Source organism: Camelina sativa, chromosome 6, assembly GCF_030686135.1.
Source record: "Camelina sativa cultivar CO46 ecotype springtype chromosome 6, ASM3068613v1".
Taxonomy (NCBI): Eukaryota; Viridiplantae; Streptophyta; class Magnoliopsida; order Brassicales; family Brassicaceae; genus Camelina; species Camelina sativa.
The window spans coordinates 18847530-18871858 of NC_141885.1; the positions used below are offsets into that span (position 1 = coordinate 18847530).

At 33.0% G+C, this 24329-nt stretch overlaps 6 protein-coding genes, 1 non-coding gene and 1 pseudogene across 12 annotated transcripts; 3 read left to right on the top strand and 5 right to left on the bottom strand.

Moving 5' to 3' along the window:
• Nucleotides 1-3225: 3225 nt before the first annotated feature.
• On the bottom strand, nt 3226-5274 carry LOC109125292 (uncharacterized). The gene is made up of 3 exons (XM_019226936.2): nt 5082-5274; nt 3800-4992; nt 3226-3711 (listed from the first exon to the last, which is right to left on the bottom strand). The coding sequence occupies exons 2-3, from the start codon at nt 3899-3901 to the stop codon at nt 3433-3435; spliced, it is 381 nt and encodes a 126-aa protein (XP_019082481.2). The 5' UTR covers nt 3902-4992; nt 5082-5274; the 3' UTR covers nt 3226-3432.
• Nucleotides 5275-5617: 343 nt separating this feature from the next.
• Nucleotides 5618-6924, bottom strand: LOC104791509 (transcription repressor OFP18 pseudogene; annotated as a pseudogene). Its single transcript, XR_015559577.1, has one exon. The product of XR_015559577.1 is annotated as a transcription repressor OFP18 pseudogene (transcript).
• Nucleotides 6925-10602: 3678 nt separating this feature from the next.
• On the bottom strand, nt 10603-11295 carry LOC104791508 (transcription repressor OFP15-like). The gene has a single exon (XM_010517417.3). It carries the CDS (start codon nt 11274-11276, stop codon nt 10701-10703), a length of 576 nt encoding a protein of 191 aa, XP_010515719.2. The 5' UTR covers nt 11277-11295; the 3' UTR covers nt 10603-10700.
• Nucleotides 11296-13229: 1934 nt separating this feature from the next.
• Nucleotides 13230-14973, bottom strand: LOC104791511 (ubiquitin-conjugating enzyme E2 variant 1D). Of its 2 annotated transcripts, none has more exons than XM_010517419.3 (4): nt 14697-14973; nt 13997-14139; nt 13747-13872; nt 13230-13655 (listed from the first exon to the last, which is right to left on the bottom strand). In XM_010517419.3, exons 1-4 carry the CDS (start codon nt 14728-14730, stop codon nt 13515-13517), a joined length of 444 nt encoding a protein of 147 aa, XP_010515721.1. In that variant the 5' UTR covers nt 14731-14973; the 3' UTR covers nt 13230-13514. The 2 variants fall into 2 exon arrangements, with proteins under 2 accessions (XP_010515721.1, XP_010515722.1); XM_010517420.3 differs by having other exon boundaries at nt 14000-14139; nt 14697-14959.
• A 1926-nt stretch (nt 14974-16899) lies between these two features.
• Nucleotides 16900-17431, bottom strand: LOC104791512 (protein GL2-INTERACTING REPRESSOR 1-like). The gene has a single exon (XM_010517421.3). It carries the CDS (start codon nt 17347-17349, stop codon nt 17044-17046), a length of 306 nt encoding a protein of 101 aa, XP_010515723.1. The 5' UTR covers nt 17350-17431; the 3' UTR covers nt 16900-17043.
• A 2945-nt stretch (nt 17432-20376) lies between these two features.
• Nucleotides 20377-22425, top strand: LOC104791513 (uncharacterized). 4 transcript variants are annotated; one of them, XM_010517422.3, is made up of 5 exons: nt 20377-20795; nt 20877-21115; nt 21329-21441; nt 21803-21943; nt 22041-22425. In XM_010517422.3, exons 1-5 carry the CDS (start codon nt 20543-20545, stop codon nt 22294-22296), a joined length of 1002 nt encoding a protein of 333 aa, XP_010515724.2. In that variant the 5' UTR covers nt 20377-20542; the 3' UTR covers nt 22297-22425. The 4 variants fall into 4 exon arrangements, 3 of the variants coding, with proteins under 3 accessions (XP_010515724.2, XP_010515726.2, XP_010515727.2); XR_015559623.1 differs by having other exon boundaries at nt 20382-20795; nt 21324-21441; XM_010517424.3 differs by having other exon boundaries at nt 20391-20795; nt 20877-21089; nt 21324-21441.
• On the top strand, nt 20379-20458 carry TRNAL-UAG (transfer RNA leucine (anticodon UAG)). Its single transcript has one exon. It is a non-coding gene; the product is annotated as a tRNA-Leu (tRNA).
• A 161-nt stretch (nt 22426-22586) lies between the features above and the next one.
• Nucleotides 22587-24292, top strand: LOC104791514 (small ribosomal subunit protein uS11x). The gene is made up of 6 exons (XM_010517426.3): nt 22587-22711; nt 22949-23068; nt 23172-23217; nt 23609-23694; nt 23787-23916; nt 24042-24292. The coding sequence occupies exons 1-6, from the start codon at nt 22709-22711 to the stop codon at nt 24107-24109; spliced, it is 453 nt and encodes a 150-aa protein (XP_010515728.1). The 5' UTR covers nt 22587-22708; the 3' UTR covers nt 24110-24292.
• The last annotated feature ends 37 nt before the right edge of the window (nt 24293-24329 follow it).

Here is a 24329-nt window from a genome sequence, read left to right on the forward strand (position 1 = left end):
TTTTTATTTACAAAACTATTTCAAATCCCACAATATAACAACTTTAAAATTAAATCCAATCAAAATATTTAAACTAATATAAAAATTATAAGAAAAACCTACACAATTTAAATAAATAATCAACAAATTAATTCTAAAGTAAATTCTTTCTATAACTCTTTCTAAAATTAATTATAAATTAGTAATTAACAAGTAAATAAAATATTTTTAAAAACCTAATTATAAAGTAAATTCTTCATAATTTTAATTCTAAAAACCAAATTCTAATTATAAAAACCAAATTCTAAATTAAATTCTTCCTAATTCTAATAGAAATCCAAATCAAAATCCTAATTTAATAACAAATCCAATTAGGATCTAATTAAATATATTCAAAAATCTAATTCTAACAAAATATTAACAAACAAAACTAAGAATCATGTATCAAAATCATAATAAAATAAGAAACTTACATGATTATGTGGAGGAGAAGACCGATGCTGGAGTGGAGGAGAAGACCGACGAAGGAGTGGAAGAGAAGCCCGAAAATCAGAGTGGAGGAGAAGACCGGAGAACACCACCAGCGGCGGAGGAAAGACTGGCGGCAAGGCAACGATCGGCAGGGAGGAAGAAGACCACCGGTGGAGGAGAAACGAACGATTTTAACAGCACAGTTCGGCTGGGAAAAAATTGTGAGGCCGTATGTATATATATAAATCTTTCAGAGGGATATACCCGTCGGAAATTTCTAAGAAATAATTAGGGTTTTGCCGCGTGAATGGAATAATTGGCGGGCATAAAATTTTCGCATCGCAAAACCGTCAGAAATTAAATACCCTCGGAAATCCGTCTGAAATATTTTGGGTCCCCTCGGAAATCCGTCGCATAGTAATTGCATGTATATTTATTGGCTAGTCAACCATTTATTTAACCCAAAAAACACAAAATTCGGAAATTCATCGAAACAGTCCAAATCCCTTGGAAATCCATCGAAAATATTGTACCCCTTGGTAAACCGTCGGAAATTTCCGAGAACGTTTAGACGGATTTTATTTTTTATAACTGTTTTATTAAAATTAATTGATCTTAATAGTTGTTTAAAACTTGCCTAAGACATATTGTCAACACAGTTACAATTAGGATCATAATAGATAAAAAATCACATAGTTTTTATAAATCAAATAAATTTCCACTAAGTTTCAACTATATTACTAATATCATCTTATAAACACTTACGTGTAGATAATGTAATCTTTCAAGTGTTGTATTTTTTTTGTGGTACAATGTTTCATAATCTAATTAATTGTCAAATATGGCTTATTATAGTATTAGACAACACATTAGATGTATCAAAATTACAAAATTCTTTGTATAAATAAAATCCCTAGGAAAACCGTCGGAAATTACCGACGAATTTCAGAGGACGTCGGAAGTTTCTGAGGGTTTTCCTTGGAAATGAGATTTTTTCCTTAATATGACCATATTCGTCTTCCCTGGGGCAGCCCTCTGAAATTTCTTACAGATTTCCGACGAAATGTCCGACGGATTTGCGAGACCATATTATATTCTTTGGGTTTCCGTCTATAATATCGAGACTAATATATATATTTATATGTATTTAATATATAAATATACAAATACATACGAAATTATATATAATCGTAACAAATATAATCACAACGGATATAATGGCATAGGTCTCAGTAATCCGTTGGAAATCTATTAGAATTTACCAACGGTCTTCTGTCCCTCTTGAAAGTCGTCGGAAGTTTTGACAATTTTCCGACGAGTTTCCAACGACCGGGTTTTCGTCAGAAATTTCCAAGATATTACCGACGAAATAATAAATTTCCGAGTATTTTCTGAGAGTCGTCATTTCCTCATAATATCCTTGGAATATGTCGGAAACCTCTTGGAAAACTGTCGGAAATTTCCTACGGATTTTTTCCGTCAGAAATTCCGTCCGAAATCGACGTGCTTTCTTGTAGTGATAACCTCTTGTATTTGCATTATAGGGATTTCCATATGACTTTTTGGGAGGGATTTACATACGACTTAGGGATTTCCTAAGATTAGTTTATTATTTTATTTATTAGGTTTATAGATTAAACCACATTTAGATTTTCTTTGGATTTTTTTCAGATTTATTTTTTCTTTGGATTTTTTCTTTATTCTTTATTTAATAAGCAGATGACCATATTTTATCATCCATTTGGATATGAGTTGTTTCAAATATTAGCCACGATAATGATTCAAGCTATGAGGAGATAGCTACGTACGTTGGTACATTAGATATTGTATTCTAGTTTTATTTTCCTCTTTCATCTACATTAGTTTTTTTCCATCTACCCACCAAAGAAATCCTAAAAAAATTTGCATGTTTATTTATTGGCTTACTCGACTTGCTTCTTCTCCTTAACTACTTCAGTCATCGATTAATTCCTCTATGTTTTCATTTTTAGTTCTAACTTATTGGCACGTGTTTGGAATGAACTACAACTTTATCCATACTTGCTTGTTGGATCATTCTTACAGTTTTTCTTAATTATCCTTCAGTTGCTTTCTTTTTTTTGTCCAGATCCCTAAGGCTGTTGGCAAGTTTTACGGTATTGGGGTTGAAACCCATACTTTGCTCGTAATAAGATCTAGAATTCGAACGTCCTTCAAATGGCCTTTTTTCTTCTGTCCACGTATATAATACTTTCAGATCCCTTGGATTGAGTGAGGAAAGAATGTTCTGGAGAGTACGTTGACTAGTTTTTCCAGATATATTTATAAGCAGCATTGAAGAATATGCTAAGTAATGTGGTGATACTCAGCATATTCGCTATTAAACCAAGTAAGGCACTACAACAAATTTGTCCATTCTTAGCGTTCGATAAATACTATTATATGTGATACATATCGTTTTTGTAAAAGCTGTTTTTGCCCAAGCTATAATAGACCTCCCATATAATAGCGTTTTTTTACTCCTACTATTATATCGTTATATATAATAGCGTAATGTCAGCGTTATAAATGTTTTAAATATAGCGTCGTAAATGTTATTAAAAATTATTCAATAACATTATTGCACTGCTATTATAATTTATATTGTTGCAATATTTTATTGTTGTTATATTTAATATAATGTCTTAATATTTGTGCTATGATTTAGTATTTTTTTGATAAAATTAAAATCCATTGTGCTATATTACATGTTCATATTAGAGCTATTATATGGTTACATTTTAAAAGTGGAACCTGTTTTATATGAAAATATATATAATATAAAACATCCAAGAGATACACTTTAATCCAAAAATTACATAAGTCTCAACGTACATAAGTTTCAATATCATAAGTTCCTATAAGATAAACTTCATAAGTCTCAATACCATAAGTTCCCATAAGCTAAACAACACAAGTCTAAATAGCATAAGTTCTCATAATCTAGACAAAGGTACTTCAGTTTCAAACCATTACCACTTTGTCCTCTGGCCATGCGAATGTTGTACCAATTGCATCTTCCATACACTCGATAGCAGAAGTACGCCTCCAAACAGCGGCATCATTAACCTTCACCACATCTACCCAAACGCGTACTGCATTAGGTCCCAATGGAGCACAATGGACAACTTGGTCTGGATTGTTTGAAGACCAACGTCCTTCAGCAACGACCCGATTCTCCCCGGTAATATCCAACAATTTGCACTTCTGATTTTCCTTGCTAACTGACTCTTTCTTTTTACGCTGACAATATAACAACATATTATAAGCAACAACAACAATACTAAACATCAATAACATAAATAACACTTAAAGGAGTGAAGTACATTACCGGCGATCTCCGAACAGGTGAGTCTATAACATTTTTAGCTTTTTTGACAGGGGCTGAAGGAGTTGCTTCAGATATCTGATTATGAGATGAGACTGTTTGCATGATAGGAGTTGGAATCTAAGACTGAGACAGTGGAGATTTATGCAGGCATGAATCTTTTGATAACCCATATCAAAAGACTTCAGAAATTTCTTCACATCATTTAGTGATGTGTGAAGTACATTACCATCCGGTAACATTTCTGACAACGTCTCAAGGAGATCATTGAAGCTTTTGTCGGACCAGCCATTCTATGTTTTCATCTTAAACAATGTCACAATGGCTGATAGCTTGCTATGGGAAGAACAGCTTGGATATAAAGGGGTTTCTGCATCAGTTAGCTTTGCGTAGAACTCATCATCTATCTTGTCTTCCCCCTCAACAGTCTCACAATTTCTTAACGGCTCTTCATCCATAAACTCAGCAGCTTGATATAAACCAAAAATCTCATCATTCCACCGATTTAATTTCTCAACGAATTCAGCCCCTGAGTTCACTTCACCATGGTGATACCAATCTTTCCCCAACTTGTAAGTCTCATCCATGCCTCTAGTTACTAGATGAGCAACCACAACACTACACGAATGACGATCTACATTTCTATAGTCAACGCATGGGCATATTACCATGCCACTATCTCCTAACTCAGCAGCCACCGTCCGGACAAATTTCCAGGCACCTATTTCGTATGCTGGATCAAGTCTTCATTGTATTTGGAAGGAAGAACGACACAAACGAAGATACCTTAATGTCTATATTCATTTGTTGAAATCCTAACAGTATGTAATCAATTACATACCTGCTAAGATGAACCCATTCCTTGTCCAACATTTTAGTTTTTAAACAGTTGAATCTAAAACTAAGCATAAGTTTTTAAACAGTTAACAAAAATCAATACAAAAATCTAAATAAAGCAGATTTGAGAAATCAAGCACATGAAGAGGACACAAACGAGATTAAAAGTGAAATTTACTTTCGACAGATTTGAGAAATCAAGCACATGAAGAGGACACAAACATGCAATTTTCATATTCGACCAAAATCAAACTAACCTGAAAGTTTAACTAAAATGTGAACAAACTTACAGATTTGTTGTTTAGGTTTTAGATTTCTCATCTCTCAAGTTTGTCTTTGTTGTTGGACGAGCTTGACACCTCACAAAAGGAGATTTAAAGTGAAATTAGGTTACTGATGAAGAATGAAATTGAAAAAAAAAACAATTAGTTGTCTAATTTTAGGTTACCTTCGTCTGAGAAATCGAAGAGGAGAAGATATAGCTCGACTGGAGAAATCGAAGAAGAAGATACAGACCACGGGCGACACAGAGACAGAATGAAATCGAAGAAGAAGATACAGAGATAGAAGGAAATCGAAGACGTCGACGGCGATTGTGTCTAGGTTTTGAGATTTAGAGAGAGAACCGAAGGGATGAGGACAAAAAAATATTTGAGATCTTTTATTTTATTTGTTCTAGGTGTTAAAGCGGTTGAATAAAAGTTTTGGCTAAATGTTAAAGCGGTTACAAAAATTTTGGACCGCCAAAGTGACTTTCACTTCCCGCTTATGCTATAAATAGGCTTAGCACTAATAAAATGCTGTAATATAATTGCTAAAATCCGAAACTATTCTTTAACAGCAGTTACATAACTAGTGCTATCAAATGGTGCTATCGATGAGCAAATTTGTTGTAGTGAGGCCTTCGTAATGCAATCTTAATTTCACCATTTTTGATTATTTTGGTTGTTGATCAAATTTGTAGTTTACCATGCACTAATCTTCTCCATCAAAGAAAAAAAAAAATCGTATATGGCACGTGCTACAAAAAGTGTACACGTGTGTAATCATGGTTAACTCCATAATATCAAATCAGAAAAAGGAAGTAATCCACAGATTTATCAAAATGAAGGAATTATTAAGAAAGATACATTACCCATTTGGATTAATCTTCTCTTCTAAGTCAAACAACGACGATAAACAACAAACGCCCCTACTCTTCTCGCCTCTCGAAGTCTCCAGCAATAATCGTACGAACGTCGACGAGGTCTCATCGGAGGAAGAGTCCGACGTGTACAACGAAATCGGCCACGACGATGAAAGAGAATCCTCGACGACTACGTCGGAACTAGGTTCTCCGGCGACATCTTTGGATGGTACAACTGCAAAGTTTAACACCAAATCGACGAAGGCTGCGAAGATGTATCTATGGCTGGTCTTGGCGTTCACTTTCAAGAACCAAAATAGAAGTTTCTCGAGGCTTTTCCAGTCATGATGAAGAGCGTGTGCTTCAACCATCTTTTCCATTGAGTTCTTGAAATCAGAGTAAGGATCGTTTGTTTCCAAGGACAAGAGCATGAAGCCTTCTTCCTCTTCTTCTTCAAGATCTTCTCTCTTGGTAGCGTCATCGAGTATAGAGTTCGATGCTCCTCTCTGTTCGAAGATGAGTCTTTTCGATGGTTTTAGCCCTTTAATCACATTCTCTATAGACTCTATCTCCGGCTGATTTTCCATGACGTGGCTGGTGGAGGAGAAGGAGGAGTAGGAGGAGTATGAGGAGGAGGAGGAGAAGCTTCTCGGTGGTGGTTCGGATTCGTCGACATGTTTAGGTTTGTTAACGATTACGGAAGCTCTTGAAGATGTTGTTTTAGGGTTTTGTTGATGACAAGAAGGCCATGGCCATGAAGATGAAGAAGATGATGAACTTGAAGAAAATGAAGAAGATGATGTGTCGTTCTTGTTTAGGAATGGGAGTTTCATTTTCCTTACCATTTTGCTTTTTTTTTTTTTTGGTTCTTAAGAAAATTAGGAATGTAATTTTCTCTTTTTTTGGGGGGTTGGATTCAAAATTATAGGGAATTAATGGTGAGAGAGCGAAAGAAGATTTTAAGGCTTTTTTGAAAAAGAGAGTAGAGGCAGCAGCACCAAAGGATGTGGGGTCATTTTTTACAAAAGAGAAAACTTTATTAGATTTATTTTCATTTTATTAAATTTTGATTTTCTTTTTTTGGTTAGTGTATTTAATTATTGGCACCCAAATTTATTGTTGTTTGGTTGGGGATCATTCAATTTTTGTAAGTACATTTTCCCGGTTAAAATTTCTGTGTGTTTTTCTAACAATTTTGATAATTTGAATCTCTAGAATCAATATATATATATATATATATTTGAATTTCAAGAATATTAATTAATACATGAATTATTCCTAATAGTATATTAACTCACTTTAAAACTTAAGTAAACTGTAAATCTTCATAGAATTGATATTTTTGCGTAATTGCGTTCACTGAAAATGCAAATCAAATACATGATAAGTCCATGCATATTGTAGTAATTTAAGTATACTTTATCTAAAAATAATTTAAAATTTAACACATCTATGTATTTGATAGTGAGCAAATTAAAAAGAAAAAAAAAATATCATCATAAGTAAATAAAATTAAAATTTAAGAAATGGAACATAAGACCAAGTCCAACCGCAACAACTTTGTAGAGTTTTTTTAATATATATATATATATATATATAAAATGACACCTGTCTATTTGTTATGAGAAATGTTTTTTGACTAAAGTCATCTCCAGTGGGACATGGTCATCAAAAGAGTTCTTTAACAAAATATATATAATAACAAGAGAGAAAAGAAAAAGGAGGGAATCGTTTTAGAAGTTACTTAGGGAAGAACCGTTACTCGTACCAAATAGACAAGTGTCATCTTTTTAGTGGATACTACTAATAAAAGATAATAAATATATTTATAATTAAAACAAACTTTTTTCTTAAAAGAAACCTTGTAACGTTGCTCCGTTATACTTACTCTAAGTAACTTAAGAAACAGTGTAAGATTTCTTTAAAAAGAAAAAAGTTTAATCTTTTATTAATAGTAACCACTAAAAACCTCAAATCACATTTTAATATTAGAAGATTATTTAATTTAAATTTTATTTGTTTTAAAAAAATCAACCAATCAGAATATGACATTTAATGAAAAATATGTCTGAAAGTATTTTTAAATGTTTTGGCAGAGACCTTGTATCACCCACTAAAAGATGATGAACGGAAATGTCCTTTTAAAATTGAGATCCTATGTAGATTTTATTAATATTTTAATACAGTACTATTATCTAATTTAATTAATTATTTTTGTTTTTAAAGTGAACAATGAGATGGTGATAACTAGGCAAGAGAGTATATGTGGATGTCTTCATTTGTCTTCTGCCAGACCAAGATCTCTCTCTCCTCACCTTTTTAATTTTTTTTTAATTAAAAAGACACTGATCAAAAGATCACAAATCGGCTTGCTCTTAGTTAACATGAAAATACCCTAAGTAGCAATTCTCTCATTATTATATATTCTTTTTTAACAACTCTCTTGTTACCATCTCTCCTAACTACCTACTCAACTAGTGTTGTGAGAAAAGAGTTAATCAACGTCAATGTTTGATTAAATGTTCGTATTAAAAATTGACAGGCAACTATTAAACTATAGATAGATACAACAACATGACATAAACGATCTCCAAAATAAATGAGTCCAACACAATCGCCAAAATAATTGATTGAAACTTCATAGCTGTACCTGTCGAAAATATCCATCATGCATGATCATTATATTGTAATTATGTAAGCATTTCTTGAAATAGAGTACAAACTTGCAATATCGATGAGGCTGCACTTATTCAGTAATATATTCATTCATAGTAATCACCACTGATCAACTACCCCCCCCCCCCCCCCCCCCCCCCCCCGCGATTTTGTTAAAAATGGGAAACTTCATTTTTTATAATACAATCATCTCTTACATATTTTATAAAACAATCATCTCTTACATATAAACTGCATTAGTTCCTTAGTAGCATGATTCGGTAGTATAGAAACCAACTCTCGTCTTGGGCTGTTTGTAAATTTTCACCTACTTTATGTACATTCAAACAGAAAAAAATTATTCGGTAGTCTAGAAACTCTGAAAATTCAATGTGCTCAATGAAATTTGGGTTTTACAAAAAGTTGGGACCATAACACCAAAATTTTTTGGGTGTTAGTGCGACGTCATGTTTTAGATCAAAATTGAGTAGAAATATCTAAAGTCTAAACAATTAAAATAAAATAAAAACAACTAAAATGAGAACAACGAATTTAAAACATATATCAATAGATAGGCATGTACGTGTACGTGTACATATCCCACATAACACGAACTAATAAAATCAATAAACGCATTTAAAAATAGGAAACTCAACGAACAGTCGAAGGAACCAACCAACTATCAAAAAGACATGGCGTCGATGTTAGACAAATATTATAAAGTTCCGTGGTAGTCGCTTCAACTGAAACATTTCCCAATTTTAATAGTAATAATTCATTCACATATATTTGTCGAATCTGATATAACTTTAATATGCTAGGACCTTAAAAAGTTAAAGCATCGTGGCCATCGGCTAGCTTTACCTGTCCGGCTTGAATACGAACAAATCTAAAAGAATAATTTTAGATTGATCTACGTCGAAACAATATTTTGCTTACAAAAATTTGGTCTGGGTCCAACCCAAATAGTTTTTTTTTTTTTTTTGAACAAAGATTTGGTTGGAATTTATCAAGTTTCAAAGTAAAAATAACGAAAGAAAACAAAGTAAACAGACAAAATTTGCTTCAAAATTATATCAGATTATGGTGCGATTTTAATTGTAACAAAATATATAGCTATCGTTGAAACCTTAGTAGCAAAAAGAAAGGTGAAAAGACAAGTGAACAATACAAAAAGAGAGTTAAAGAGAGACAAAAGTGTAAATGCTTATATCTTTACGTATTTCCTCATGTAGACTTGTTTCCCACAAACATATTGTACTTCGAATCTTATAAAGCAGTTTAGAAAAATATAGTTACTTTTTATATACTTTCATATTTATTCACTGTTTTAAGCAGTTACATGCATATATATTAGTTATAATTTGTCAGCAGAAGAGACATGTGTAGTAACGTTGATTGCTAAAAGATTTTTATACCGACCATGAAAATTTTGATGAGTCTTATTGTCGATAAAATTGTCAAGGGTTTTCAACTACCGAGCATTTGCAGTTTTCCCAAAAATAATACTATTACACTAACAATTATATGTCCGGTCACGTGTATCAAAAAGACAATTGGATTGATGGCCAGGGCGTACAAAATCTATTGGTTTGTCCGCTTGTATTTGGATCTCAATGGAGTTGGATAAAATGTATTTGCAAATAACAATTATTAAGTCAAATTGAAACTCTATAGACTGCAACCCTTTTTTTTCTTTGGTCTTTGTCGATGTCATGCTTTCATGTATATGATCCACCAACAAAAACACATCTCTCTATATAATAAAATGTAAGTAATATTAAGGATTACAAAGAAAGGATTCAAACTATAGCTTCCTACCTTCCTTTTATAATGCGCACATCTACGCATGCATGCATGTTACGAGGCTCAAGTATATATATGGACCTCATCATCACATACTATATAGTATAACTCAATATTTTCACTACAATTAGTGATGAAATCATTGGAACTAATCTACTACAAAACAATTGTGATGCTTTGTGAATAAAATTGTGTTTTTATTTGATAAATGAACAACAACAAAATAGATTAAATTAAAAAATGTACCGTAGCTATCATATATTAGCATGACAGCATGAGTCACGCATGGGAAGCAAATAACGAATTATCTCACGAATATACGAATTGATAACATGAAATAAGAGATGAAATGCTCAGACAGAGATCTCTTAATTGGGTCCGCATCAATCCCTCTAGACGTACGTAACTCGTATACTCTTCTAACCGAGGACAAACGTCAACTGCATATGTTTACTTCTTCTCTCATGAATAATCATTAATCTATTCAGTAGTCTTCACGATACATTTGGATGTAGCCGCGATGAAGCGAGTGTACCGCAACCACCTCCACCATGAACCACTTGAAATTAGAGAAAGTGTAGATGGATTCCAAGGGCAAGAGCATGAATCCTTGTTCCTCATCTCTTCGAGAATAGAGTTTGATTCTCCTTTATGTTCAAAGATGAATCTTTTTGATAATTGTATCCCTTTGATCACATTCTCTATGGACTCGGTCTCCGTCAGCTCTTCAATGGCATCGATGGAGGAGGATGAGGAAGAGGAGGAGATGATTGCAGGAAGCGGCTCTTCCTCTTCCTCGTCCTCCTCTTCCCCTTTTTCCTCCTCCTCTCCATTTTCCTGCTCCTTCTCCTCCTCTTCCTCATCCCCCTTTTCTTCCTCGTCCTCCTTCTCCTTCTCCTCCTCTTCCACGTCGTCAGTAGGGTTGATTGCGGTGGTATTGACTCTGAAAGATTGTGTTCTAGGATTTTGGTGACAAGAAGGCCATCCCCATGATGATGAATCTGAACTTGAATAACATGATGATGAAAAACTCTTGTTTAAAAATGGGATTTTCATTCTTTCTATTTTTTCCCTCTTTGTTGTTCGTTATCTTTCCTAATTTCTTGGGTTGGAAATCAATATGAGAAATGACTTAGGGGGAGTATAAAAGGGTTTTGGGGTGGGTGATAGATATCGTGAAACTTCGTATTTATTGTTGAACCTAAGGGAATGTACGATTAAAAGTGAACAAAGGGTTAAAGACTTAAGAGTCTCTTTTGGATATCTGATTTTCGGGTACGTAAATCCAAAGCACGAGAAAGAAGATGCATAAATCCAAAACAACGTATAAAATCTAAAAAAAATTAGCCAAAAAAAAAAACTTATTATTATACTCCTATTTGGTTAAAAGGCTTTATATTATGAATAGTAAATTTCTAAGTTCATTTACGGATTCACGTAGACATATAAGTAAATACATAGTTTTCATGTTGCTAGACATACATACTCGAACCTCAAATCTCAATTCTCAAGTATAAAAAATTATTATGGTTCGAGACAGATCTTGATTTTATACAATAAAAGGTTAATTATTACTACGACGTACAGGATTATATATAAATTATTCTTTTAAATGTTTGTATTATTCGAAAAAATTAAGTTTAGAAAACTTTGTTGACCGTGTTACAATATTGCTGATCCATAATTATACTTATAAGTTTGGTCGTACTGTTACTGTACATAGTTATTTATCAACCATAACAATTATGTACCCTTTGGTCCATCTAATTTTGGTGAACATAAAATAATAACTGTACTATCACAATTTATTTTCTTTTTAATGTTCCTTTAAAACATTAGTCGACAACGCACAAATGTTTAAAATATGGATGTAACAACAGATCCCCGGAACTTAATTTCACAATGTCACCGTAACTATTAGTTGAAACTTGACAGTTGACAGCTTCACTTACGGCATGTGATTATGCGTATTACGTATATCTCCTAAACGATTTTTCACAATAGCATTCTCGAATATATATTATTTTCTTTATCTGTTTTTTGTTTTTAAAGAAAAAATTATAGAGATTTTTTTTAATTACATTATAGATTACATTTACATCTATCACCATAAGATCCAGGTTGGATTTTCCAGCCCTGAGTGTTGTTAATTTTTGGGCTTGAAATATGATGAAACATAATTAATTGAGCTTCTGAGCAAGGTGTAAATGTGTTATATAGGTTTTAATAAGGTTCAACCACATTTTCCCATTTACATATTTAATTATTTGGTTTTCGAAGACCACTCCTAAAGTCGTAGCTCAACTTTTATGAAATGCGGTAAAACGGAGTTAAAAAAAAAACAAAAGAAAAATGATTCAAGGAAGTTTAAGGAGTTATTTGATCTCAAAATCTCTCTCTCTCTAAGAAAACAAAGAGTTCATTTAGTAACAAAGAATTCCAAAATCATAGTGGCAACAACAATTGAAAGAAACTAGTGTCCGTTACGTAAAATGGATATCGGATCATGGAAAGAACTAAAGAAACAAAGTGTAGTGAATTTTCAATCCATGACCACGATAAAACAAACCTCAAGGATTGTATCAGACACACATGACATTGCTAATGTAAAGGTCCACATGTCGAAGATATGATTGTTTCTCTGTCGAATTTTTTAGTGTTTGACTGAGAGATGCATGCTAAATCAAGAACGATGACATGGAACATCAAGAAGTGCATGAAGAACTTATATACAATTTATCATTCGATCTATAAGCATTATCATCAGTGGAAAAGTGTGCTAATTTCGATCGTGACGAAACTATATCAAAGGTCATGTCATTCAGTTTCACCATGGCTTTCGTTGAATTGAATCACAGAAACAAAAATTAGGGTCATAAAGCTGGTCATGGCATCTTTTTCCATCGGTTTGGATTATAAAGATTCAAATCTTTACTTGTTGAGAATAACATTGGTACATTACATCACAAACCGATAAAACCTAACAGATTTCAATAAAAAAAAAACGGCTGAGAAAATATGTTAGAATAAAGGGACGAAAGTAAATTCAGAAGATTGAACACATATGGGAGTGGGGGAAGAAGCTGTTTTTGATATTTGCACACAATAATAAAACTTCAGATGATCAATCGAACAACATCATCATCATCACCATACCATCTTTTTCTTGATGAATTAAGAAAGGAAAAAGAAAAAAGCTTGAGAACGACAATGGATGACCCCCAGATACATACTTCGGTGGTATTCGACGGGGCAATGATTTTTCAGCAAACCAGAAGAAGATCCCAGAAGCAACTAGAAGCAAGTACCTTCTGGAGGTTGAACAAGCTTACGGTTATGCGACGTGGCCATCTCCTTCTTCAGCTGTGTCAGTATATCCTCCATTGTGTACTCTCTTTGCCAGTTTGCAAGAAGCCCAAATTTCTTAGGTTCCACCTATACACACACATATACGCATTAAAAAGTTACAGTGCATACAAAGGAAAGAGACAGATCATGGGAAGGAAGGTGGCGAGTGTAGGCGTACCACTCCTGTTTCGTGGTTGACACAACCCATGTTAACACGTGAATGGAACCGGACAGTTGGAGGTTTCTCAGGGTAATCTTTGTCACAAAAGAGCTTCAACTGATAGATTCTACCTTCATGAACAGTCTGCACAAAGGTGGACATAAAATTGATATCTGTTAGTACATTAAGATCAATGCTTCTTAAAACACTTGTTAACATAAAGGAAGACGAAGGAGAATGCTAGCATATAAAAAGCAAAAGATATAACTACGTTGTGAGGACCGATGATGGTGCCAGTCCAAGAACGCATATAGATGTCATCTCCATCATCCATGCCATAGCTCACGGTTCCATCTCCAATACCTTTCTCACCACGTTCAAGCTCCTCCAACAACCGGAAATTCCTCGGAACTATATCGTAATAAGAAAACACAATTCATATCGCAAAGCAATCATTTCTAAATTCTAAACAGGAGAATTGCACACACACACACACAAAAAAAAAGCATCTTTCTAATCAAAACAGAGAATTGAAAACTTTGAATTAACCATTACCCCCCCCCCCCCCCCCCCCCCCCACAAACTTCAAACAAGATGAAGACTTTCTATGTTCTAAGAGGTCTAAGAAGCAATCAAACACAAGAATTGGGAAAATCAGCTAATCATTTTCAGATAATTATTACCATCTACATACATGAAGACTTGTATAAACAGAGCGATCAGACTAAAAACAGAGTAATGAAATTAGCGAGCAAGGCGAAAGATCAAAGAATCAAATTTTTAATTTTATATAATAGATCGACGAAACCCATGAGAACAATCTCAAAAACCCTATCGATCAAAGAAACGAATAAAACCCAATACGAATTCTAAAAACCCTAACTAACCCAATAATACGGATTCACAAAACCCTAGAAAATTATATATCAAACGAGAACAGACCCGAAAGAATCGAAATTTTTGTTTACCAACAACACTAGATCCTCCTGAGCCAAGAGTCATAATCGATCAAGTTGTGGTTTTGATCCGATTGATTTTGAGATCTGATCGAGCAGAGAGAGGGAGAGGGAGAGAGGCGAGATGAACGCTAAAGGGGGAAATCGAGAAAGAATCTGGTGAAAAGACAGAAAGCTAAAACGTGAGGGGCAAATTTAGACAAATTGGGTACTTTCGGGGAGAGGGAAAAAGTTAAATAGTATTACTCAATTTTACCATCCACAAGTTTGTTTTCTATTCTTATAATTCCTACAAGTTATAATAGTTACAGAAACACCCCCTTGTTTACGAATCATTCTTTTTCTTCTATCGCGCTATAATTTTTTTCATTATATATTTAAAAATCATATTCCCTAAATTTAATTACAATTTCGTTCTAACTTATCATTTCCTCCCCCCAATGAACCTACCGGTTATTATTGTATTAGAAATATAAAACTGTTATTTATTAGCACAAATCCTACTATATTAATTGGGAATTACAAATATCAAATTAATCTTAAAATGTGTTAAAAAATTACATTCAGTTGCTATTAGAAAAATTTAATTAAGTTTAATTAATTAATTAGATAAAGATAATTAATCAAAAAACGTTGATAGATCAAATATAAAAAAATTGAGAAAAAAAAATATTTTTTCTCTCTCTAATAAGTTATGGACGAAAATTACTAAATATTTTTTTAAAAATATAAACCAATTAGAACTTCAAAAACTAAGATTTATATCCGAATACACAATATAATTATTTTTAATAACTAAATTTCGAAGATTTTGTTAAACATTCAAATTATTATTCTCCTATCATCTTTATTTTTTTTTTATTTACCAATTGTTTGGAATTTTCATATAATACTTATGGTTAATAATAATCTAGAATTTTTTCTGCATATGTTGTGATTTGAATATTTTAAAACGAAGATATATTACTCAATCTATAAAAATGTGTATTTTAATTTCTACATTGGCGGGTTTGTAAAACTAAATTTATATAGATGACAAATTAATAATTTCTATTTGTTCACAATTATAATATTAAAATTATTGCTTCATATTTCACAAAATAATGATGCAAATACAACAAACAAACAATATAAAACGTCAAAAATAAAATCCTATAATATTCTGAAATATTAGTATTCAAAAAGATTAATATATTTACAGAACAATTAAAAGATAAATATTATCTCAAATAAAATAGGTTTAAAAAAAATATATAACAATAATGTTTATTATTATATTAAAAAAAATTTAAAAAATGTTGATCCGTGATGTGCTTTAAGCACGGGATATCTCCTAGTTACCTATTGTGAACAAAAATAAAGAAATCAAATATTCTTGTTTTATTAAAAAATAAGGAAATATGCCGTTTAAACTTTGCAAACATATGATATGGAAAGCTCAAAGTCTTTTTTTTTTTCTAAATGTGGATTTTTTTGACATGCATATATATATATATATATATATACATATATATGAAACTTATTTAAAACCAACTATATATATATATAATCCAGATGACCAAAAAAAAAATCTCTAGATTTGTAACTAAATTATAGTAAATTGAAAATGACATGTCAGATCTTACTAAACTATAAAAATGACACGTCAAATCTCTATTGGACAAAAATTCTATTTCGTCGTATTTTCCTTAATAAATATGAAAATTTAAAATCATATTATTCAACACATTTTTGTAGAATTCAGTACTTAGAAATATAGAAATACCATAAAATACACCAAACAAGTTTTAGTAAGTTTGTTTAAACTTTGAAGAACCCTTCTCAGATTTGAAGTTTGTAAAATTTCTTAATATTTTTGTATTTGATGGAAATACATTTTTTTAACCTTAATTCTGAAAACCGGAATTAATGCCGATGAAACCTAAGCATACTACCAATTTGATTCTTAATACTATAGTTCGAGACGTGTCAATTTGTTTTCTTTGCGTTAAATATTTTTTAGTACTTTTTAAAATGAACTTTCCGTTCTGTTTGGCGTTTTCGATTACCTCTTAAAATATATATAAACTCAAACACCAAAACTAGCGTTTGAAACAATCAAACCCAACTCTTGATGAATATGACTATATGAGTGATCATCGTTCATGTCTTTGGCTTTCAAAATCTTAAAACATGAAGATAAATAACTTAACAAAATGAACCATGGACGGCCACGAAACAGAAATGATCTCTCTGTCAATTTTTGCATATAAAAATAGAGATTGACACTTATATATAGAGGACTTTACAAAGAACATTAAATTCATCATCCCAAACTCAAAAAGTCCAAATTCGAAATCCATTACTGCATAACAAGTTTCTAATCAAAGGTGATCAAATGGGTGGTGGTTTTGCAGTTGGGGCAACGTTGACGTTCTTGCAAGACCAAAGCATACATCATACATCTGCAACATCCCACCACCACCATGTCCAGCATCTCTTCTTCATCATCAACCCACGACGATGCAACCTCCTCCTTCACTTCCTCCACCGTCGACAGGCACGAGCTTTGCGATGATAACGTGTCGGTAGATGATGATCTTCCTACAAACCTATTAGGAACCACCGGCTCTGCCATTCTCGCCACTGGCTCGACTCTGACTCTTTTACCGTTCGTGTTTCTCATTTTGAAACTTCGGACTCGTCGAGAGGGGTTTTTTTTTTGTTTTTTTTTTCTTTGTGTTGTTCTAGGTGATGGGGTTTGATGATACTATGGCTTATGTGTGTGTATATATATATATAAGGAAGAAGAGGAGCTAAATATGATTAAGAATTAATAAATGTTGAATAAAGTGATTATGTTATGAGAGAGAAAATAGTACTTTGTTTATTTAGTAATAGCTTTATTAAATGGAGGTGGGAAAAAATAGTAAAGAAAGTAGAGACAAATATATGAAACAAAAGCGATTCAGTAAACAATGCATTAGTGCATCTAAAATTCTAAACCCATCCATCAAATTATTTATTGCTTAAATGTATAGGGGAAGGGTTAGATCTTACAATTTTAAAAAAGGAAAATAAATGATTATTATTAGTAATCAAAATTTTTAGTAATATATCCTTCATTTCACAATAGTTGTAATCTTATAGCTTCACTTTTTTTTCTTTCAAAATAATTTTCGTTTTGTATTTTTAGTGCATATTTGAAAACAAAATTTAGTTTTATTTATATTAATGTAGTTTATAAATTAGAATTTTATATTTTCTGATAACTTTATTAGTTAATGTTACACACTGTATTATATTTAACTATTCAAATATATCGGTTGCCACAAAAATACTATTATTGGACTGTTTTCTTGAATAAACTGTACATACTTTATATAAAATAATTCTCAAGTAACTTTAAATTTTAAATGACATATATACAAATTTTTTCTCACAATTTTTTTTCCTTTTTTCTCTGTTTTATTTGCAATGTTGTTTATAATTTTTACACATAAAAAAACTATCAAAATTATATTGTATCACTTACAATTTATAATGTAAAACTAAATAGTAATATAAATATAAAATCATGAGGAAAGAGTAAAGTTTTTTTATAAGACAAAATTGTATTAATGTCATTTATAGTCATTTATGAAAATAGGTTATAGAATGTATTGTTCATGCAGAAAAAGGTAGAATACTTTCTATTGTGAAAATAATTTAAATAGTTAAAATATAAAAAAAGGGTTACAATAACACTAGCTAATAATGATTCAAATCCATAAAAATATATCTACAAGACTACAAACTACTTTTCAGAAAAAAATAAAATAAAATAATTAGTACGTTTATATCGTGAAGCAATTGTTAAAACGACGATTTCAAGCTCCAGCTAAATAAATCTTTTATGATTGATAACCAAATGGACGTTGCAAAAGTACCCTTGAAACTCAATTACCTTTCCAAATTCTGAATATAAATCAATGTTTTTGATGGTAATATTTTTTGACAATACTGAAAAATGAAAGATATTATTAATATTGTATGTGACTAGTTATGGTAAACCATTACGATGTTTCTAATTTCGATATTCACTAATCATTCTAAATAATTAACGAAAATTGGAAATAAATTATGTTTATTTTGTCCTTTTGTTTTTAGTTTGTCCATATATAATCGATAGGAATAGAAAATGAAAGAGTAACAAAGTAAAATGAAATTAACAGGAACTAGAGGCCAACAACTAAAATACAGATATAGTAGCTGTTTATAACTTAGGAATCTCTCGTGTATTAAATGCTTCACAATTAAGAGGACAATCAAATTTAAAATGATTTGTAGACTAGTAAAAAATTTAACGACAGTTATGCAACAGGGTTTTAAAACTTTAATGGCGATTACAACAGGTAAGCCCAAAATGGGATGATTTGTAAAAGAGGCCTCTTTATTTTTATTTTTAAAAATTTGCTTCAGAAGATTATCAAATCTTTAGAAGCTATGATATGTTATTTTAGCAAAAAAAAAAAGAAGTTTATTCCTTATAAATAATTAGATAATGTCAAATACTACCATTGACCTTCCATAAAATCTTATACCTCAGCATCAGTTATTTGCCATGTGAAGCAATTTAATGGAAGTTAATGGTAGCTTTTAATTGATTCTACAATTTGTATTCTTGTGTTATCTTAATCCCCCATTCATTACAAATCTGAAGAGTGAAGGGGATAACTTCTCTCTTTCTCTAATTATGTTTCAAGTTACTAAGAAGATCGATTGAGCAAAAAATAACCAAGTTGTATATGTTTTTTTTTTTTTTTTGGCAAAGACCAAGTTGTATATGTAAATTATTAAGTTTCTTGCTTAATGATCCCATGCATAGTTGTATGTGATCAATATAAAAACAGAAACCTTTGCTCCAAAGTCCAAAGTATGTTCATTTCAAGATTGGTCGGTTGTGGTCAGAACCGTTTCTGTATATGAGCTTCAGAGCTTGAAACAGTAATGTGAAGGTTGAAAGTTGAAACTAAAAACATCAAAACATACATAGTTTTCTTTCATTGATGATTCTGGAAGAGGATCGATGTCTATCTAAATTGTCTTGTTCTGGTTATTAGAGGATTCCTTGTTCCACTGTCCAAACACTACCCCCTTTGGACTTTTTATTCCTCATTATACGGAAAATTAAATTTTTGGTTATGTGACATACCGGATTATCCGTTTTTCAATTAAAGCACTCGCTTGTCCAAAATCATCTCTTCCTCGTCAACTTGATTCTTCATTCAATTATTTGTTTTAGACTTTTTGAAACATTAATGTTTTTTTTTTTTTTTGCTATGACATCTACATGAAGAAATAGAGATGCAACGTCAACTACTATAAAATCAATATACATCGTCACCCTGTTAAATAAAATATTTCACTATATGAATATTAATACAAATTTGCAGCTAGGTGATTTGGACTTTGGAGGAGTTTTAGATGATTTTATGGTCCATATGTACTCGGGTATTTTTCATGGTTCAATTGGTCAAATATTTGATAAATGAATAATATTTACGTGGGATCATCAATAGCTAAAAACTTGTGCGAACGTTAAATAATTTACATACACCGATGATAAAAATAAAAACGATAATACATTAGCACCATTTTCAGTTTTACTACATTTTCAAGCCTGATTCTGAATGTAATTATTATAAATATGTAATAATAGACATAACAACATCCGACAGTTTGGCCGAGTGGTCTAAGGCGCCAGATTTAGGCTCTGGTCCGAAAGGGCGTGGGTTCAAATCCCACAGCTGTCAATTTTTTTGTTTCCTTTTTTTTCCTCTTCTTCGCTTTAATTTACTTCGCCGGAGAATTTCGAAGCTCAGCTGAAGAATCAATCAATGGCGAGAACTCTAACGAACCGATTTGAATCTCGCTTTTTGATTCGTTTCCTCGAGTCTCCGAGTCTGTTCGCTTCCTGCTTCACGAGTTCGAGATCTCTTCAAACCCTAGCCTACGAAGAAGTCCGATCCTCCGGCGACCGGAAGAATGAATCTACAGCTCTCATCCTTCACGGCCTCCTCGGCTCCGGAAGAAACTGGAGATCGTTTTCTCGCTCCCTCGCATCGTCTCTCTCCGTCTCCTCTGCTTCTGGTATGCTTCTCTCTGTGATCTGTATCGTCAGCTTTTAATTTGATATATCGATTAATTACTTTTGTTTTGTGTGTTGCATAGATTGGAAGATGGTACTGGTTGATCTGAGGAACCATGGGAGATCTGCGGAGGTGGAAGGGCTTAATCCGCCACATAGTCTTGTGAATTCAGCTAGAGATTTAGCTGATTTGGTGAAATCAAGTGGTTGGAAATGGCCTGATGTGGTGATTGGTCATTCTTTGGGAGGTAAAGTGGCTTTGCAGTTCATGGAGAGTTGTGTTCGTGGTGATTATGGTGATTCAGCTTCTCCTCCTAAACAGGTATTGGACTTAAGTGACTACACTTGTTCGATCAAAAGGACCACTTTGATAGTATATGTTGGTTTATTCATTGTTTGGTTGTCAATTCTTATAATCTATGCAAGTATGATGAGCTCTTGTAGGATGACTAGTCTGTGTCTTTCTGTGGGAATGATGAGTGATGACCATAGCAAAGTTTGTGTTTTTTTGTTCTCTCTCTTTGATGCAGAACAGCTATGGGTGCTAGACTCTGTCCCTGGTGAAGTCAACGCAGAAACAAGTGATGGTGAAGTAGAGAAAGTTCTGAAGACACTGCAGAGTTTACCTTCACCAATCCCTTCCCGCAAGTAAAATCTCATTCTTTTTGTGGGACTTGGTGTTTGTTTAAAGCTTAGTAGTTCCATTTACGGTTAATGTTCATAAGCATTCACATGCTAGTAGATACGTACTGCTCACTTATGATATTAAATTTCGGGTATGGGGTGTATAACATTAGTCTGATTTGGCTGTTGTTGCGCATGCCAAGGGCATTTTATTTTGATATTGGCATGTATCAGTAAAGTAAACACGCATATGCATGTGGAAGAAAGACTATGCTTATATGGTTCCTTCTAGCTGATTATGTTACACATGTCAGTGAGGCTCCTTTTAGCTTGTTTGTATATAAATCCAATCTCGTGCCCCTCTAACATTGCTATGTGATTCTAGGTGGCTGGTGGATCATATGATCGAACTTGGCTTTACAAGATCGTTATCCGAATGGATTGGCAGCAATCTCAAGAGATCCGAAGACTCAGAGACATGGGCCTTTAACCTTGATGGAGCTGTCCAAATGTTCAACTCTTACAGGTTTCTTTCCCCTCATAAGAACCAACGACTGTAATTATATAATGACTTTTCCAAGATTTTACTTTATTCATATCACTCCTCACTTGGCTCATTGCAGGGAGACTTCATACTGGTCTTTGCTAGAGAACCCGCCAAAAGAGACAGAGATATCTTTTGTGATAGCAGAAAAGAGTGACCGATGGGACCACGATACAACCAAGCGGCTTGAAACAATTGCTAACCAGAGACAGAATGTCTCAGAAGGAAAGGTTGCAACTCATCTTCTTCGTAACTCCGGCCATTGGGTACACGCAGACAACCCAAAGGGATTACTGGAGATAGTGAGTTCCAACTTCTTGTTCACACACAAGTAGACGTTACAAGAATCGCATCAGTCTTTTGATTAGTTTATCTATCTCTTGCTCTGTATTCATATTTTCATATGCAGAAATAGCAAAAATCAATTGCGACTAATTAATTACTTTGTTTCCCGTTTGCGTTCATGATTTTGCGTTTGCATTTCCTTCCAACACTGTAAAAACACGTTTAGAAGGATCTAATAATGTTACGAGGCATGTTAAAAAAGCCGGGAAAACGATCTTCATGGGCCATAACTTATTGGGCCTTATTAGGCCGTAACATAATACTACTTAACCCTAACAAAAATTTCAACTATTAAAGCAGCTATTCTGGTTCGTCTCTGTTGCTAGCTTAAGGCGGAACAAAAAAAAAAAAAAAACCCTAGTTGCTGCTTCTTCCTCTTCATCCTACATCCCGTTCGAAACCATGGTAAGCTTCGTCTTAATTTAGCTTGTGTTTCATGGATTTTAGTGATTAGAAGATATAATCTGGAGCTCCATTTATGGTACTGTATGGTAGTTTAGAGTGAGAAAATGTTCCTTTTCTTCGAATTCCGATCTGAAACCATTTGAATTTTTTTGAAAGATTTGGATATTAGATCTAGCAATGAATTTATCGATTTGAGGGTTTAATGATAATTTGTTCTGTGTGTGTGGAATATTGTAGTCGAAGAGAAAGACAAAAGAGCCAAAGGTGGAGAATGTGACACTAGGACCAACTGTTCGTGAAGGAGAATATGTCTTCGGAGTTGCTCACATCTTTGCTTCATTCAACGACACTTTCATTGTTAGTGGCTTTGCTTCTTCTGTGTCCTTGTTTTTTTAATTCTCTGAGCAAAACCAAAATCTCCATATATATGTTACTGAAATTTGTATATCTGAAATTGCAGCACGTGACTGATTTGTCTGGACGGGAAACACTTGTTCGCATCACTGGTAAGTATATATTGCAACTCTCTCTCTGAATCCTTTAATAGATGTAAGAACCTCCTGAGATGATCCTTTTGTTAACTAAGACGCTGTTGTGTATATTGTTATGAACCTTTGTAGTCTCTATTGAGTGTGAAATGAAGTTTCTTTAGTCTCTGCTCTTTTGAGGAATCCATTCTATCATCACAGAAATTGCTATGGCTGCTAATATAACCAAGTTAGATACCGTAGTTTCTGGTATTATGGTCATCTCTATTGGGTGTGAGCTGAAGTGTCTTTAGTCTTCTTGTTTGAGGATTCTATCTTTTTGAGGAAATCGTTTTTCATCTGAGAAATTGCATTGTTCTTGATTACACAATTGGCTGCTAAATTGATGTTTTGATTTCAACTTCTTTAGGTGGAATGAAGGTGAAAGCCGACAGAGATGAGTCCTCACCTTATGCAGCTATGCTTGCTGCACAAGATGTCGCTCAGCGATGCAAGGTACAAGCCAAGAAAATACATTGAATACCAAGCTAATAGTGAGCCTTTTTGTAAATGTGTAATCGGTTTGTGATTGTATTTTCGCAACTTAGGAACTCGGAATCACTGCCATACATGTGAAGCTCCGTGCCACTGGTGGTAACAAGACCAAGACCCCCGGTCCTGGTGCCCAGTCTGCTCTAAGAGCCCTTGCCCGTTCTGGCATGAAAATTGGTCGCATTGGTAAAATTATCAAATCTTCATCTACAAATTGTTTTGTTAAAAGAGCATTGCTGGGATCAAAATTATTTAATGAGTGTATCTTTCATTAAATAAAACCACTCACATTGTTCTTGTTTTTTCCTCAGAGGATGTGACTCCAATCCCAACTGACAGTACTCGAAGGAAGAGTGGAAGAAGAGGAAGGAGGCTGTGAGTTTCTTGGCGTTGCTGGGATCCCTTTATTGGCTCTACTCTATATTTAGCTCTCTTAATGTTTTATTTTGTCTTTTCTTAGAATGAAAAGAGTTTTGGATTTACCATGCTTTTGTTATTTTCTCAACTCTGAACACCTTTGAATCTTATCTTATATGACCTTAAGATATTCAGTTATTCACAATCTAGCATCTTTCAAAACTCTTAGATTTGGAACTGGT

Coding starts and splice junctions, on each gene's coding strand:
- LOC104791508 (XM_010517417.3), bottom strand. CDS start 11,276: ATGAAAATCCCATTTTTAAACAAGAGTTTTTCATCATCATGTTATTCA.
- LOC104791512 (XM_010517421.3), bottom strand. CDS start 17,349: ATGAGAAACACGAACGGTAAAAGAGTCAGAGTCGAGCCAGTGGCGAGA.
- LOC109125292 (XM_019226936.2), bottom strand. CDS start 3,901: ATGCAAACAGTCTCATCTCATAATCAGATATCTGAAGCAACTCCTTCA. Junction 3,712..3,799: donor CACCTGTTCGGAGATCGCCG/GTAATGTACTTC, acceptor TTATATTGTCAG/CGTAAAAAGAAAGAGTCAGT.
- LOC104791511 (XM_010517419.3), bottom strand. CDS start 14,730: ATGACTCTTGGCTCAGGAGGATCTAGTGTTGTTG. Junction 14,140..14,696: donor AGGAGGATCTAGTGTTGTTG/GTAAACAAAAAT, acceptor ATTACGATATAG/TTCCGAGGAATTTCCGGTTG. Junction 13,656..13,746: donor TCAACCACGAAACAGGAGTG/GTACGCCTACAC, acceptor GTGTGTGTATAG/GTGGAACCTAAGAAATTTGG.
- LOC104791513 (XM_010517422.3), top strand. CDS start 20,543: ATGGCGAGAACTCTAACGAACCGATTTGAATCTCGCTTTTTGATTCGT. Junction 20,796..20,876: donor CTCCGTCTCCTCTGCTTCTG/GTATGCTTCTCT, acceptor TGTGTTGCATAG/ATTGGAAGATGGTACTGGTT. Junction 21,116..21,328: donor CAGCTTCTCCTCCTAAACAG/GTATTGGACTTA, acceptor GATGCAGAACAG/CTATGGGTGCTAGACTCTGT.
- LOC104791514 (XM_010517426.3), top strand. Junction 23,069..23,171: donor CATTCAACGACACTTTCATT/GTTAGTGGCTTT, acceptor CTGAAATTGCAG/CACGTGACTGATTTGTCTGG. Junction 23,218..23,608: donor AACACTTGTTCGCATCACTG/GTAAGTATATAT, acceptor CAACTTCTTTAG/GTGGAATGAAGGTGAAAGCC.